This window comes from Pleurodeles waltl, chromosome 10 (genome assembly GCF_031143425.1).
Source record: "Pleurodeles waltl isolate 20211129_DDA chromosome 10, aPleWal1.hap1.20221129, whole genome shotgun sequence".
NCBI lineage: Eukaryota > Metazoa > Chordata > Amphibia > Caudata > Salamandridae > Pleurodeles > Pleurodeles waltl.
Window position 1 is genome coordinate 896,153,431 of NC_090449.1, and position 17,409 is coordinate 896,170,839.

A 17,409-nucleotide genomic window follows, 5' to 3' on the forward strand; every position below is an offset into this window, starting at 1 on the left:
CCACATCCTCAACAAAGCAAGCTCCGTCATCGCACCCCAACTACGGAAGATCATCAACAGCTCCTTCGAGTCCGCCACTTTCCCGGAGAGCTGGAAACACGCTGAGATCAACGCCTTCCTCAAAAAACCCAAGACGGACCCAAAGGACCTCAAGAACATCCGGCCTATCTCCTTCCTCCCCTTCCAGGCAAAAGTCATTGAGAAGGCCGTCAACAGACAACTCACCCGCTTCCTAGAGGAGAACCGCACCCTGAACCCTTCCCAATCCGGATTCCGCAGCAACCACAGCACCGAAACCGCCCTCATCGCCGCCGCCGCCGGCATCAGATCCATACTGGACAGCGGCTAAACCGGTGCCCTCATCCTCCTGGACCTCTCGGCCAGGTTCAACACCGTCTGCCGCCACACCATACACTCACACCTCAGCAATGCTGGAATCTGCGACAGAGCCCTGGTTTGGGTCACCTCCTTTCTCGCCGGCAGAACCCGGAGAGTACGCATCACCCCATTCCGCTTGGAGACCACCGAAATCATCTGCGGCATACCCCAGGGTTTGTCCCTCAGCCCGACCCTCTTCAACTACTACATGGCCGGCTCGCTAACATCGCCGATCCCACAACCTCAACATCATCTCATACGCTGATGATACCCAGCTGATCCTTTCCCTCACCAAAGACTCCGCCAAGACCTACCTCCACGAAGGAATGAAGGCCATCGCCAAATGGATGAAGAGCAGCTGCCTCAAACTCAATTCCAACAAGATGGAAGTCCTTATCTTCGGCTCCCCCCCCTCCACATGGGATGACTTCTGGTGGCCTGCCGCTCTTTGAACCGCTCTGATTCCCACCGATCATGCACGGAAACTAGGATTCATCTTGGACCCCTCACTGTCCATGACCCAGCAAGTCAACGCCATCTCCTCCTCCTGCTTCAACACTCTCCACATTCTCCAAAAGATCTACAAATGGATACCCACCAAAACCAGAAGAACAGTCACCCAAGCCCTCATCAGCAGCAAACTGGACTACGGCAATGCCCGCTACGCAGGAACCATGGCCAAACTCCAGAAGAGGCTGCAACGCATCCAGAATGCCTCCGCACACCTCATCCTAGACATCTGCCACCACTGCCGCATCACAGACCACCTGAAAAACTTGCACTTGCTCCCAGTCAACAAGAGAATCACCTTTAAACTCCTCACCCACACTCACAAAGCACTGCACAGCACCTTGCCGTCAAAACGTGGAACACACTTCCCACCCACCCGCGCCAGACGAAGGACATCCTTACCTTCAGGAAACTTCTCAAGACCTGGCTGTTCGAGCAGTAGCAGCACCTCCCTCCCCCTCACCTTCTCCTCCCTCACCTCCTCAGCACCTTGAGCCCTCATGGGTGAGTAGTGCGCTTAACAAATCCCATGATTGATTGATTGATTAATACAAACCGACACCAGTTTCTAAATATAGCTTATATTTCTATGAATAAAACAGATACCAAAACAAGTCCAATGTAGGGAACTGGAGTTATGAATTTGTAAAGAATAGATCAAACAATGTGCTTTTTAGTGCCTAAAAAAATCAGTGCCAACTGAGGACATCTGCCCACACTTGACTGGTACCAAGTCACAATTTGAGGCTGACCGCAATGGAGCCCAACTCGGATATACGGAGCAGGAGGCCTCAGTCAAAGTTTTACCTTCGGACTTATTCGTTTTTCTGGAGCTCTTCCTCTCCTTTTGGGGTGAGGCTCCTCATCAGCCCAGGATTCTATACAACGTCATCGACTTGGCTAAGTGTGAGCTCCCGGTCAACTCCTGGAAGTCTCATTGTCGGGAAAGAGCTCTGGAGTTTGTGCGGGGTGAACCTGAAATTCAGGCAGGGTTGTGGCTTGCCTCTCCTCAACAGGTCAGTCACCTTATGCAGCCTTTTTCCAAAATTGCCCCACAATTCTGGGTCTCCTTCTAGAAGTTCTCCTTTGGGTCTCCAGTGGTCCACAACACCAACCCACGGGTCTAGAAACTCTGAGATGGCCCTTGAGATGTTGGGACTACATTTCCCAGAATGCACCTGGCAAAAAGTCCACTTGAAGCTGGACAGCTGGGTCCTTGTTGGTGCGGAAGTTGCAGGTGACGCTCTTCTAAACTATTGCTTTCAGGGAGTCCACTCCTTCACTTCTGGAAGTCAGGACTTGGTCTGAGCTGTAGTTCCTCACTGTGTAGCAGGTGCAGTCAAGCAGAGTGCAGTGTTTTGTGGTTCAGACCAGGGCTCCTGCAGGGCAGTCCTTCTTCCCTTTGTAGTTGCAGACAGTGATCTGAGTTACTGGGCTACTCTCCCATACTTATTCAGTGTTATTGGGCTGACAAGCAGGGGGCACCCCTGGCCAATGGGGTGCCGGCTGTCACACTCTGGGGTAACGACTTCCTGTGAAGTGTGGCAAAAATCAATCCCAAAAGCACTATTCTTTCAAAATCCAAAATGGAGAAAGTCTTGCCTTGGCGTTAACCTATGGCTAAGCCAATCTACTGGTGTGGCCTAATTTCCATAACGTTCCCCTTCCAGCCCCTCTGCTAATCTATTTACTGGGATCCCGTCCAGCTGGGGTGGCAGGACTTGAGAGTGATTCTGGGTCTTGTCCTAACTATGATCTCTACCCACCAGATGTATCTTTGTCTCAATGCAGGCCACTTCACACCTCATTAAGGGACTGATTTAGGTCTTGTGAGAGAGAAATACTCAATCACAAACAGGACGGATATTCCGGCTGCCGTATTACAATCCCATTATCTCCTTTGAAGATCGTAATATGGTGGATGGGATATCCGTCATGTTTGTGACAGAGTATCACCTCTGCCAAGACCTAAATGAGACCTTAAGGCAGCTTGGCCCAGCCTGGCAGAGGCTGGCCAATCAAAGAAGAACTGCTGGAAGGCTGGATGTTGGTTCATCAGAAAAGCGAGTTCTATTGCTTCTTTTCTGTGGTAGTTGTAAGAAATTTAACAGTTACAAGTTGTTGGATGTATTCTATCATTTTAAGTCTAATAATGACAGTTATAGCTCTTTCCTAGCACTAATTATACTTTAATAATGTATTCCCATTTTAAACTATGGAGCTCATGTATTACAATGGGGAAAACTAAATTGGTGTTTTTTTCGTTCACCAAGGCATATAAAACACATTTCATAATGTTCCTGCTTATTGTTACAAGGCACCCTGTCCCTGGGGCACCTAGAGGAGACCTTAGGGGTGACATATATGCTGAATGGAATAAGGTAGTTTGAAACTTTGGAAGTACTTTAATTCCAAAGTCGAATTTGTATATAAATTTACTTTAAAATCAGCCTGCTAACAAGGCTGGCTTTTAAAGTGACAGCAGGGCACACAGCAGTGCACACTAAGTGCATTAAATCTGCTGGGCCTCTAAACCTACACACCCTACTAAATACTAGGAATGTACAGGTAGGTTGTCATGCCAGTTATAATTATGACTACTTTGCATATACCTTTAATCAGAGACCAGGCCCTGGGTCTGGTTAGCAGAGCTCAGGGCACCCTCAGAGTCAGGAAACCAGCATATAGTAGTCAAAAGTGGGGGCAAAAAGTGGGGGAACACAGCAAAAAGCTCTGGTTTCTCAAACATAGATTATGAGGTGGCCCTGGAAGAAGAGTCTAAGTGCTACCAAAAATATGTGGTCTCCCAAGTTGATGCTGGTCAGCAATCAAGCTTGTCCTGCATGCTTTAGTAAAATTCAGCAAACAAAGAGAGACGGTTGGAAAGACCCAGTGAAATGTCTCAAAAGAAGCCATGAAATATGACAGGGTGGGAGTGTGTTACTAGGACAGGTAAGAATGGATGGCAAGTATGAGAATGAAGCAGAGGTATCCAGACGTGGATGAAGAGGTTGTGCAAGTAAGTAGCAGTGCAAAATAAAGTTAAAAAACAAATATATTTAATCACTAAAAAGTGAAGGAAACAGGAGCTGCCATGTGAACGTAGTTAAATTGAGGTAAGGGAGTCTCTAAATGCCTGATCTAAGCATAAGTGCCCAGGCAAATTACTTTCGTGAAATCTGTGCATTTTATATTGTCAAGTAGTCATGTTTTTCTTTTCTGGTATGATCAGAAATACAATAATGCTTATTTCAGTTCTTGCCATAAAATCCCACATGAGAATCAATGATTTCTAAGTATGGGATTAAGCAAATGGTCAGAAGATATCCTCTTTTGTATTAATGAATGCAGTTGGTCTTTGAGGGGCACATGGTTTGCTGCTGCAGGAAATAACACTCTCATATCTTGTGACATACTATGATGTATTTAAATATGTATTGAGTAGCAGATCACAGCTATTGGGGCTTCCAATCTAGCCCTAAGGAAGGGGCAGTTTCTAAAGTAAATCGAACAAAACATATGTCACTACATCCGGCATAATTCAGACAGAATGATTGAAATAGTTTATCCAGAGAGAAGTCCTTGCTGCAAGAGACTTTTAGACACTAAGGCTGGTTAAGTGTGGTGGGTTTGGGGAAGCTAGTGAATCCTTTCCAATGATTTTGCTGCAGAAAATGTATGCTTAATCCCTAACAAATAACAATCCCGGAAAGTAGAAAAACACACACCATCCCACGTACATTAGCTGCTAATGCAATTGATTACTTAAGAAAACAGGGGGGTAGAAAGAGAAAAATAATACCATGTCTGTTTGTTTTTAGATTTAATTCCTTCTTTGACGAATAATCTGTTATTCCTTATGCATAAGTGCTTTTTCCACAGGGAACAACAAATATAGACACGAAAGTCACACCTGAGGTTTCCTAGTTGAAAAGGGAACAAAAGTTAGTGAAACAGGCACCTTTTAAGTTATCCTCACTTGAGCGCATTGGCAAGATTGAATCTGATAAAGTGGTCATTTGATCTATGGTGTGGTGTTCTGGGAGGACTCAGAGGTGATGCTTCCAGTATAAATGTAGGTGCCCTGCATTGATGGATTCACCAAGAGTTGGAACAGAGTATTGCTGCCAAATACTCAATATCATCTCATCTCTCAGTCATGAAGATTGCTGTGGTGTTCCTGCTGGTGGGCGTTAGCACTTGCTATGGTAACTAACTTATATTTTACAGAGTGCTTTGTAATGATAATTAAACGATGGTCTGCATTTAATTGTCTGTTAATGTGTTAACTGGCACCTTCTTTCACCTCCCACGCCTGCAGTTCCTAACAGAGTAGATTTATTGAACTTCCAAGGAAGTGGCGTCATGCAAGTTGAATGATGGGAATTTGAAACATAGTAAGCGGGGGATACTGAGATTCACACCACCCATAGCATTACATGTTCACCAGTACAGCTCCCTGTAGTTCAGGCTTGCTGCCAGTGTCTGGTGCATTGGGGGTGAACTGTCAAGGGTTGCGCCCAGAGAGAAAGGGTTCCACATGCTGCAGGTATTTGGAGGAGAAGGTTTGCAGTTTATTTCCCATTTCCAGGAGTTACTTTCTAAATTTCAAACAGGCAGCAGATTTTCTTGAAACCTGTCAGAAAATGACGGCACGGTATAATTATCATAACTGCATCCAGACCGGAACAGACTGTGTTTGTCCGTATTCTGCAGCGTTCTGTTTAGAGGTGACGCAATGCACCAAGAAACATATATCACAGCCTGGGGAGAGTTATTCCAAGTAGACAGTTCTTTGGTGAAGTCTGTCCGAAGGCGGCAGTCAGGATTAGTATACATTTCTAAGCCCGTACAGACATTTTAAGCCTAGCTCCTTGCCCTGACGCCACCAATAGCAAATAAGAGGGAGATCAAGGGCAAAAGGTAGGATGAGAAGTCAAACGTCCGATGTCAGGGATTAGAAGGTGTGTGATGTCACTTTATATCTAGTATTTTGGTGAATCGATATCCACGAAAGGGTTGCATGTGTTCATGAAGAAAGTATTTAGTATTGAAAGGGCTAATGGCAGATTCATAACTAACTTGCATAGAAACCCAATAAACATAAGGCCCCAAAAAGGCACATATACCAATTTCTGAGCCAATAAATTTGAATCTGATTATATGACGAAAGGTCCACATGCTCTATAAAGCCAAACCTCCAATATACTGAATTGATTATTACTAATTCTATAAGGATGCTAAAGTGATCCTAGAACTGATAATGGATAGTATATCCATGGCGAACAGCTGCTTTTATCATTAGGCTTACTTCTTACCCCTCAAGCTTGTTATTAACTCTCGCAGCCCTTGTTACACAGGATTTCACTGAAAGTGGAGTTTCCAACTGAGTTCCATGTTACCAATTTCAAACAAATTCAATAATATTTTATGGACAATAAACAGGAATAATTCCAAAAATGTTGTGGTACTTTATGGAATCAAAACGAATGATCTGCATACACAGTGTCCATTCCCCGATAATTATGATATGAACTGTAGTTCAGAAGCAAATCACTCAAATGATCTCCTACAGAATATGTTATCACTACAGGCTCTATAGAAGTATCACTTCTATTCAATCATGCATCCTTTTTACATTTAGAATAGCTTTAGCAGCTAACTGTTACATACATTGTTTTCAAAATAATGTGTGTGTTATAAAGAATGTTTTAAGCCGACCAACTGATGTTATGACTTGACCTCTAATGCTTTTAGAAGGATAATGCTGTTTATATTCTGGACCAATGTGTGTATATAAAGATTGATACATCAATTCTAAAAGTAAGTGAGTGAATGTGTGAAAAGAAAAATATATTTTGTTGACTACACAAATCTATTTGCGTTCGAGTATTTGAACAATACCAGTAGCAACACATTGTAGACTGAAGTCTTGTGTTTATATTTTTGTTCTAGGTTTTGTTCGCCAACATGGTGGTCATGATTATGTTAATCAAACCGAGGATAGTACAGTTCATAGCATAAAGTGTCTTGTAATAATGACTGAGGACCTCAAAGTAAATGCATGCACTAAAAATAAAAATCTAATCAAAATCATATTAGAAGGAAATCACTGAAATGATCTCTTACAAGTTATTGTGTCACTGTTGGTAACACAGAAGTAGCTCTGTGATCCAGTTACACATGCTTTGTGCACTTAGTACAATGTTTTCAGCTGAATGTTAAGTCTTTAGAATAGTAAATTTGGTGTTCAGTCATTCCTAAACCCATAAAGTGGAAATGGAGAGATTGAAGAATAGTGTCAGAATCCCATATTTTTTAATGTAGTGTGGGATAGTTCATAGATTTTATGTCTGGCCAATGGAGATGCTCTGTTGTATAATTTAGGCTCATTCTATTTGGACATAACAATCTTATGGCCAATATGGCAATTACCCACTTGTCCTACTAAGTAATCTTTGGTCATTACTGGTAATGACCAAAGATTACTTAGAGGTGTGGGACTTTTATAACTTTACTGCTTCAACGTGATCTTGATATTGAACAATGTATTGTCTGTATTGTTTTAAAGTATATCCAAAGCAGTATCTGAGACAGTGTAGGTGAAAGGAAAATATATAACGTGCTTGCAAAAAATGTAATTGGCTTTATCCCACACTGCAGCATATTTCTGAGAGAGGCACTTACACGCTTTTATTATTGTTTCAGGTCATGTACGCCCACCCAGTGGTGGTAATGTCCCCAACACAAACTGTCTTGAAACAATTCTGGTAAGTTCCACCATTTAAAAGGTGTTGCTGATAGCAATACTTGAAAAAAGTAAACATTTTAAATTAGTGTATTGTGTGTTAACTAATTTGTAGCTTCTATCAGGATCAATTTTTGTGAGATTTTAAGTTCTGAACTGTTCGAGAGATCATTTTATAAGTAGCTCCATGCAAAGAAGGGAGTGTTCAGCGAAGCCTATAAAGTGCTATCACATTTGCTAAGAGTAACTTCAATGAATAACATTCACTGAAAATGAGGATATGTGTCCTAATACAACATTCTCAAAAGTGAGATTTTGATGTAGATGTCCATATAAAGTGTAAACCCTTTAAAAGTTTTAGGAAGGACGTATTTTACCTAATGTGTCACATATGCTTGCTTCATATAGGAAATGTCACTGTTTAATTTTGAATTCTGTTGTATATTGAAATTCTAATAAAAAAAGTTTATGAAAAAAGGTGTAGTCGGGATATGCTACAAAGATGCACACAGAGACACTTAAGCATCATATTAACACACATTGACACATTAACTCCATCCCCAATAATGTTATTCAGACATTCATAATTTAGACATCAGAATGATGCATTAGTGATGATCCTTGGATTTAACATCAAAGACTACGTTATATAGTATGGCACTATGCATCCCTATGGGACCCAGTAGAGAAATCCATATAGACCAGATGACTAATGCATGATAAATAAACTACTTTTACATATTTTTTTTAAATTCTCTTTTAGAAAGAAGATGTGAAAAACCTTCTGGCTGCCCTACAAAACCTTTTCTGCTCTTACAAAAACTGCAAGGTAAAGATATTCTCTTCTCACATTTTGATTCATAGTTACTGTTCACTATTTCCATGAACAGCTCCTCTGGAACTGTGCTGTCTCCACTCAGAGGTTTCAGTGTCTCTGGGGACATTTACATATATATATATATATATATATCACTGTCTCTCTGAGGAAATGCTTCCCACAGAGGAATCCACACTACATGTCATTACCTTTCTCTGTAATGGTTGTTAGTCTTCCATGATAGCCCTGTCTGGAATACCTAACTTACAATGAAAGAACCACATCAGTGCCCACTTCCTGAGTGCTCCTTCCCACATCCGGTATTCTTTCAATATTGAATAATCAAATGTTTCTTGGTGCCTAAGTAATTCCTCTGACAATAATAATCATTATCGTAAGCTCATTAATTAGTGATGTGTTACATCACTGAGTTGATTCCTTTTCATAAAAAAATGTTGTGTGCATTTTAGTTCAACAGCTTGAATTACATCTTGTCCATTCAAACTTCTGTCATCCCAAGAGAAAAAAATGGAGTACCCTTAGCACACTGGATTCTATTACTAATTGTTATTTCAGCCCTATAAAATGCTAGACTGGCAGGATTAGCAATTAGTAACAACCGTGATTAGTATAATTACCTCTGGCATTCTTTCAGCCAAAATTCCAAAATCACATCACTGCTTTCAGATGAGTTATCCTGATATCTATGCCTTATCACTTTCCACATGAACAAAATTCCACCTAGTATGCTCAAAAATTTCTTCAGTTCTATTCAATTCTACTCAACGGTGAATAATTGTCTTCACATAAGTCTCCCTTGTGAAGTCTCCTTTCAAAGCACCAAGTGCTCCAAAACCATGGACTTTCATTTTAGGGGTTGGAGTCCACAAGTCTGACCTACACTGAATTATGTGTCACTTTGTGTAACCTCTGCCAAATTATTTTCCATGCTGTGTCCCCTATATCTCACTGTTTACCACCTGGAGTTCCTTTCACCACTCTTCATCCTCTGTTCCTTTTGTGTGCCCTGAAACTCACTGCACAGCTGGGTGTGCCAGATACCTTATCGCTAACCACATTTAGGGGGTGATTCTAATTCTGGCGGGCGGCAGAGGCCGCCCGCCAGAATTCCGCCCCCATAATACCGCTCCGCGGTCAGAAGACCGCGGAGGGTATTATGAGTTTTTCCCTGGGCTGGCGGGCGGTCTCCAAAAGACCGCCCGCCAGCCCAGGGAAAAACTCCCTTCCCACGAGGATGCCGGCTCGTAATCGAGCCGGCGGAGTGGGAAGGTGCGACGGGTGCAGTAGCACCCGTCGCGTATTTCAGTGTCTGCAAGGCAGACACTGAAATACCTTGCGGGGCCCTCTTACGGGGGCCCCTGCCGTGCCCATGCCATTGGCATGGGCACGGCAGGGGCCCCCAGGGGCCCCGCGACCCCCCCTACCGCCATCCTGTTCATGGCGGCTTTCCCGCCATGAACAGGATGGCGGTAGGGGGGGTCAGAATCCCCCATGGCGGCGCAGCAAGCTGCGCCGCCATGGGGGATTCTGAGGGCAGCGGTAAACCGGCGGGAGACTGCCGGTTTACCCTTTCTGACCGCGGCCAAAGCGCCGCGGTCAGAATGCCCTGCGGGGCACCGCCGGCCTGTCGGCGGTGCTCCCGCCGCCGCCGGGGTTAGAATCAGCCCCTTAGTGCCTTGCATCTGAATTCTGGCCATTCTGTGTGTTCTACACCCCATTGCACACAATTCCAGTTTTCCCACAGTAGGGCGTCTCCCACTTTATGTACTCTAAAAACCAGTGCCTTAGAAATGATGTACCCTAGCAGTCAAAAACAATAATTGTTTGGACCCTACAACTCAGTGGCTGTAACTCTGTGCCCCTCTACCAGAATGTGTTTCCTGCAACTAAACATACGGATCCATTAATCTGTTTACTCTGTTCACAATGTGAACTACATTATTTAACATATGTATAGTTATTCACAAATCTGTAAAACACTGATGTTAGTGTGAATCAGATAGTATACCCTGCATATCCGAGCGAACCAATGGATGCCTGACACTTCACCATTTTAAAATCAATTTATGAATCCAATAGCAAATGTTATTATTTTGAGCTCATGAATGATAACCAACTGTGAACCCTCCTCAGAACCCAGAACTGATTAAAAAACTCTTTAACTGTTTCTGTGGAGGGTTGGCAAGATTTTCCCTATTAATTCATAACAGTAAAACATGTTGATGACCTTATATAAAATGAAATAATACACACATATTCACAACTATGATCGCTTTAAAGAATTGATGTTCAGAATTTATTGTGAATAGCCACAAAAGAACCACAGGCGCTTTGCTTCATAATTAAATTTGCAATACTTTTGCTACAGACGAAATGATCATTCTTTAATGCGAGAAGCTGTACTAAGGGCCCCAATTCCCATCATTCTTTGCCAGGCACCTGAGGAGGTGAGCCCTCCAGCGCGATATAATACAATTGACATCTCTGCATCCCATGATGTGAGAAGCTGCACAGTTGGGCTCCAAGCCCCACCACCCTTTGCCAATGACTATATTGCTATTGTGTAGGAAAGTTGCCTCGTTCTACCTTGGCTACCCCCACTTTTGGCCTGTTTGTCAGTGTGTTTGACTGTGTCTACTGGGATCCTGCTAACCAGGACCTCTGTAGTGATGCTCTCTCCCCTAAATGTAGTTGTTGGTAACTGGTATCACTGTATTTCACCCACAATTGGCACACTGGTGTCCCATTAGAAGTCCCTAGTGCATGGTGCCTAGGTACCCAGGGCATTGGTGTTCCAGGGGATCCCAATGGGCTACTGCATATATTTTGTCACCAATAAAGAGCCCAAGCAAAGGGTTCTGCAAGACTGCCACTGCAGCCTGCGGCCTGCGTGAAAAGGTGCAAACACCCTTTCTCTGCCACTTTTCACTACACAAGGTTACTTATAAGTCACCCCTATGGCAGGCCTTCCAGCCCAGAGGGCAGGGTGCAAAGTACCTGTGTGTGAGGGTACCCCAACACTAGCAGAGATGCCCCCACGAACTCCAGGTCCATTTTCTAGGACTTTATGAGTTCCGGGACGCCACTTTACACATGTACTGTTGGAATCATACCCCAAGGCTTTTGCAAGCTTTGGTTGTATGACTCCATGCACTCTGGGAGTGCCTTAGAGGATTCCCAATATTGCCATTACAGCCTTCTGAGGGATTCCAGGCAGCCCAAGATACTGCCACCTCCCAGACAGGTTTCTCCCCTCCTGTTGCTTGAGAAGCTCGAGCCCAGGAAGGAAGAACAAAGGATTTCCTTTGGGAGAGGGGTGTTACACCCTTTCCCTTTGAAAATATGTGTTGCAGGCAGTGGAGGAATATCCTCCCAGGCCACTGGAAATGCTTTGAATGGCACACTTGGTGCCCTCCTTGCATAAACCAGTCCACACCGGTTCAGGGACACCGAGTCCCTGCTCTGGCGCGAAACTGGGCAAAGGAAAGGAGAGTGACCACTCCCCTGTCCATCACATCCCGGGATGGTGCTTAGACCTTCTCCAGAGGGTCCCTGGGTTTTGTCATCTTGGAATCAAGATTGACAGGGAACTCTGGGAGCATCTGATTGGCCAGTGCCAGCAGGTGACGTCAGAGCCCCATCCTGATAGGTGGTCACTCAGCTAGGTGACCAATCCTCCTTTCAAGGTTATTTAGGGTCTGCCCTTTGGGTGTTTTCAGATTCGGATTGCAAGACTCCAGCAGGCATCCTTTGCACCCTCTACTTCTGACTGAAGAAACTGCATCTGGACTCTTCAGGACCCTACAAGCTGCAACAAAGAAGCAAGACGCCTTCTGCAACATTGGATCTCTGGGGTCTTTCAGCAACTGCAACATTTCCCTAGTCGTGCATCCTCTGAGGACAGTTCGTCTTCAGCCTGCATCAGAAGGAATCTCCCTTGGAGTGAAGGAGTCATTCCCCTGCTTCTGCAGGCACCAACTGCCATGACAACCGGCTGCCTGTATCCCCTCCCCTGCTGAGCTGCATGGATCCTGCATCACAGGTTGTAGACTGAATTGGTCCCGACCGTCCTCTATTCCAACTGTCCAACTTGGGTGAAGGTAAGCCCTTTCCTGACCACGTAGGACAGGACCCCCATGCACTGTGTCATTTGCAGCTGCCAATGCTCCTTGGTATTCTTCCTTCAAGATCTTTGTACAACTTGAAGCTCCAGCCCCAGCACTCCTTCCTGCGACACACAGCTCCCTGAGTGTTTCTCTGGCGGCGTGGGAGCCTTTTTTGTGGTGCTGCATGGGCCTCATCTGTGACTTTCTTGTACCAGTCCTGTGGGACTTCTGTGGGTGCTGCCTGGTCTTCTGTGGACTCTCTGTGTTGTTGAGGGCCCCCTCTGACTCCCTCTCCTGGGTGGAGTCCAACTGGTCCTTCCTGGTCCACTCACAGCAAGCTTTGAGTGTGCTAAAGCTTGTTTGCGGACTCCGATGACACAAACCTGACGGCAATCCTCCATCAGGCGTTGGACATCACCTGCAGCCTCCAGGAAACCAACTTCATCTTCTTGGGTGCAGTGCTGACTCTTCTTTTCACCGGTGGTTCACCTTTTGCCACTTCATCCAGATTGGTACAGTCTCCTGCCCTTCCTGGACTTTCCTGTGGTTCTTGGACTTGGTCCCCATTTTCCACAGGTCCTTTGGTCCAGGAATCCACTATTGGTGGCTTGCAGTTTCTTCTGGGATTTGCAATATTCTTCTTTACTTCTCTGTGTGTTCTGGGAAACTGTGATTTACTCCTGTTTTCCTGGTCGCTGGGTTGGGTCGTGGTACTTACCTTTGGCCTTTCCTAGTACTCCCAGCTCCCCTCTACACACTATACTTTCCTAGGTGGGGGACTGACTTGTGCATTCCACTTTCTTAGTATATGGTTTGTGCTACCCCAGGCCCATTTCTAACTATTGTGATTTTCACTATTTGCTTTGTTTTCTAACAATTGTTTTGGCCTATTTCTGCATACTAGTGTATATATTTGTGTATTACTTAGGAGAGTATAGACTCTATGGTATTTTTGGTATTTGTGCCACCAAAATAAAGTACCCTTATTTTTGTAACACTGAGTGTTCTCTTTCATGTGTGTAAGTACTAAGTGTTAAAACAGTGGTATTGCATGAGCTTTGCACGTCTCCTATATAAGGCTTGGCTGCTCATCCACAACTACCTCTAGAGAGCCTGTTTTTTAGACACTGACTACACTACACCAATAAGGGATTTCTGGACCTGGTATAAGGTGTAAATACCATAAGTACCCACTGCACACCAGGCCAGCCTCCTACACATTGATGCACCTGCAGTGCCATGGCTACACCTGTACAAAAGGCAGGGTCAAGGGCCTGCCTGCCCCTGTCAAAGCCAGGATAAGGGAGCGCAGGGGGGGAGGGATAGCTCCCTTGAATGTGTCATTACATCTACTTAACAATGGATGATATTTGCTCCATAAGGTACTGTTTGATTCCCCCACCTCTACTATAACAGGTTTCTTCCCCTAAATCTGTGTTCTTGGTGCAGTTTCTGTGATTGTGACTGTAACTGGTTCTGCAGCTACGGTAAAAAGCAAAACAACCTTCACCCTCAGGATCTTCAGGAGCAGGAAAAAGACAAATAAACACACTGCAGAACAATCTGTAGCGGAGGTTATAGATAATTTACTCAAGGAGGCAGAATGGTTGTTGAATGAGCATTGTGTGATGGCTGACAAAGATATTTGAAAATTAGAGTCCCCAAAGCCCTTCCATCTCAACCTCTAACTAAGCAAACCTTGACAGAACTAGCCCATGACAAATGATTACAACCAGTCTACAGAGGGCCCAAAGACAATTTAATCAGATGTGGAGGCTGTCTATCTCTAGTCCCATACATCGTTTGTACTAACAGGTTTTCACCTTTGCAGAATGAAGAGTGCAAAAAACCCACAGTTAAGGATTCAGCCCCATGCCAAAACTACATACTCTAGTCCTCCATAGAAGTTGGAGAACTTGACAAGCCTTTAGAAAAAAAAGAGCTGACTTAAAGCAAACTATGGTGATGTTGATTTATTTATTTTGTAGTCAGACCCCAGGCTTAATATTGAATGTCCAATCTACAATTGATATCAGTAATAGCAAATGCCTTAATACTTCTGTGCCTAGTATAGATAGAGCTTTACATAGCCAGAGAATGATGACTGAGAAAGCTAGCACAGCAGAACATGTGCTTTATACAAATGAGAGAGGAATAGTGGGTAGCATCAATACCAAACATGATACTTGAATTAGATGCTAACAATGAAAAGTCTCTGGTGATGGAAATGGTAGAAATGTATCAAATATTTATGACCCCTCAGGGCACAACTGCATTACACACCTATAAACCCATTGAAATGGCCCATGATCGCTAAGACCCATTTTTTTATGCACTAATAATGAAAGGATCTTGAGGAATGTTAACAGTTTTAATTGAGATTTATCTCCCCTCATTTGGATTCACACACCTAGAGCTAGCAATGCCTCTGAGAGTGAGGTCTATATTATTAAGGCCCTTAAGCAAGTTTAGTTGAAGAATGAGGTTTTCAATCATTTAATCGGACATAATTGGTGTGAAACACTATCCACACCCTAGTGGAGGTTGGGATTATATCAAGATGAACCTTGCCTACCCTAGATTAGCTAAGGGATTAGTCACGCGTGGCCTGAGGACCGATCCTGCAATTTAAAATGGCCACCAAAAGTGACAAACTCCCTCACCAAAGAATGCTTTGAAACACTCATGTCCAACTGCTGACACCGTAGAACAGGTCCCAGGTGGAGCACACTGACTTATAAGGAAGGGGATTACCACATCTAATAATGTCCATATCTAATGTATTAGCCGTACCGCAGTTGGGAAGTACGTACTATTAATGATTTATTTCAAGGAAATCAATCCTGTGACTCGAAAATGGTGTCTAAATTAATGGGTAACTCTTCTACACCCTTAGCCTCAGATTATTGCACCCCATGCTGACCATGTGGTATGTCCAAGTTTATATTTTGAGATTAAATATATTTATAACCCCTCAACCATTAACGGTACTCCTTTTGTTCAGTCTAGTGTGGGCAACGTTGATACTGTTGATATTATGCTGGATAATAAAGTGAGCAGATTAAAAGCCATAGTGGTCTCTCAATGTGTAAAACCTAGAAACATCATTATGATAAACTGGAACGTTGTCAGTTTAAAATCAAAACGGTTACATTAAGATTGAGGACATTTTACATCACTATGATAAGATGGAACGTTGTCGGCTTACAATCAAAACTGTCACATAAAGATTGAGAACATTTTACAAGTAGCTTTGTTTTCTGTTTATTCTATGAACTATGAGCTACTGATAGTGCTTATAGGTTGGACTATGGAAACTTCCAAGTTGCAGATGAATATTCAAGTGCAGCCAGGTTTCTGGTGGTTTGGGCATGTGTCTGAGAAACTCCCTACATTGTGATATCTGGAAACGTTTACTGCTCTTCAGAGATACTGGGAAGAAGAGAATTAATAAAGACAGCTGGATTACACAAAGAAAAGCTCTGTGGGTGGCTAAGATACTTTGGGATATACTTCATGGACAAATTGGTGCAAAAAGCCAAGGATAAAAATTCTAAGCAGTTCTTGCATCTGGACACCCATGGAGGCAAGAGGGGCATAATAAGCAAGAGGCGTTTGTGCTAGCTGGTGAGCCGTTGGCTCACTTCAGAGCGCTTTACTCCAAGGAATATTAAGAATTTTCTTGCTCCATCTTCTGTGGGCAATCCTCTGATCAATCACCATCTAACACTAAACAAATACTTAATTTTTCCCTAGCTGACAATGCAGCAGCCCTCATGGCCCACAAAACATGGTCTCACAAAGATCTAGGAAACTATCAACCCACCAGTTTAATAGACAACGTGCAAAACATACTCTGCAAGCAGGTCTGGATAAGCCTATATCCTGAATCTCTGTGTACTCAATGATAAGCCACCTCCAAGCAGGCTTTAGATCAAAAACTAGCATGATAGACCAGGCCTTCTTAATTCAACTGATTAGGTGTAAGACCGTGAATATGGGGAAGGGTAGCCTATACATCATCTTTGTTGATTTGCAAGCGGTATTTGATACAGTCCAAATGGCCAAGCTTTGGCAGGTTCATAGTGATATGGAGATTCTGCTAGACATGGTAACTAGGTGGTTATACACTGGCAACTTCGCATGGGCCTGTAGTGACCCTAATAGAGAACTTGCAAAGAAAATAGAAATCAATCAAGGGGTCCAACAGGGTTGTGTTTTGGCACCAACAATATCCGCCTCTCAAAATGTCTCTACAATGATGGATGGACTGAAAATCCAAGCATTATTTTTTGTTGATGATAGAATTTTGATTTCAAAAACACAGAAAGGCCTCCTTACTTTGATTGAGAGATTTAGCCAGTTTTGTGGGACTAATGGCTCTGAATTAAATGCCTTAAAAATGAAACTAATGACTTTTAATGTTAAGGATGCACGCAAGTAGATAATACGAATGGGTACTAATTATAGGAAAATTCAACAACTTTGGTTAACCAGGTATAGGACTGTCTGTTAAGGACAGGTGGGGTGAGCAAATTGAGAAAACAGGTGTTGTTTAAAGCGTAGGGCAACCGCCATTGTCAAGTTCTTTAGGGATTGTAAAAATTACCCAGAACCCCCCATACTAAAGGTTTGTAGAGCTCAGGCTGTTAGTCCTGTGATTAATTGATCCGAAATGTGGGGCCATTGTGGAGTTGAAGCTCTTTTACCACCAGAGAGTTCCTTTATGCATTCCTTACTAAGGCTCCCACAGAGCTGTCCTCTCTTCCACTTGCATTTAGACCTAGGTGTTCAGGAGATAAATGAACACACCAGATTGAAACCCGACT

General features: G+C 43.6%; 1 protein-coding gene across 1 annotated transcript in view; it reads left to right on the top strand.

The window, feature by feature from the left end:
- Positions 1-4,994: 4,994 nt before the first annotated feature.
- Positions 4,995-17,409, top strand: part of LOC138260829 (ranaspumin-like) — a 62,112-nt gene continuing 49,697 nt past the window's right edge. Inside the window, exons 1-3 of the mRNA XM_069209254.1 lie at positions 4,995-5,096; positions 7,597-7,658; positions 8,400-8,465. Of these exons, the coding sequence (XP_069065355.1) occupies positions 5,048-5,096; positions 7,597-7,658; positions 8,400-8,465 (177 nt within the window). The 5' untranslated portion in view covers positions 4,995-5,047. The remainder of the gene's footprint in view (positions 5,097-7,596; positions 7,659-8,399; positions 8,466-17,409) is intronic.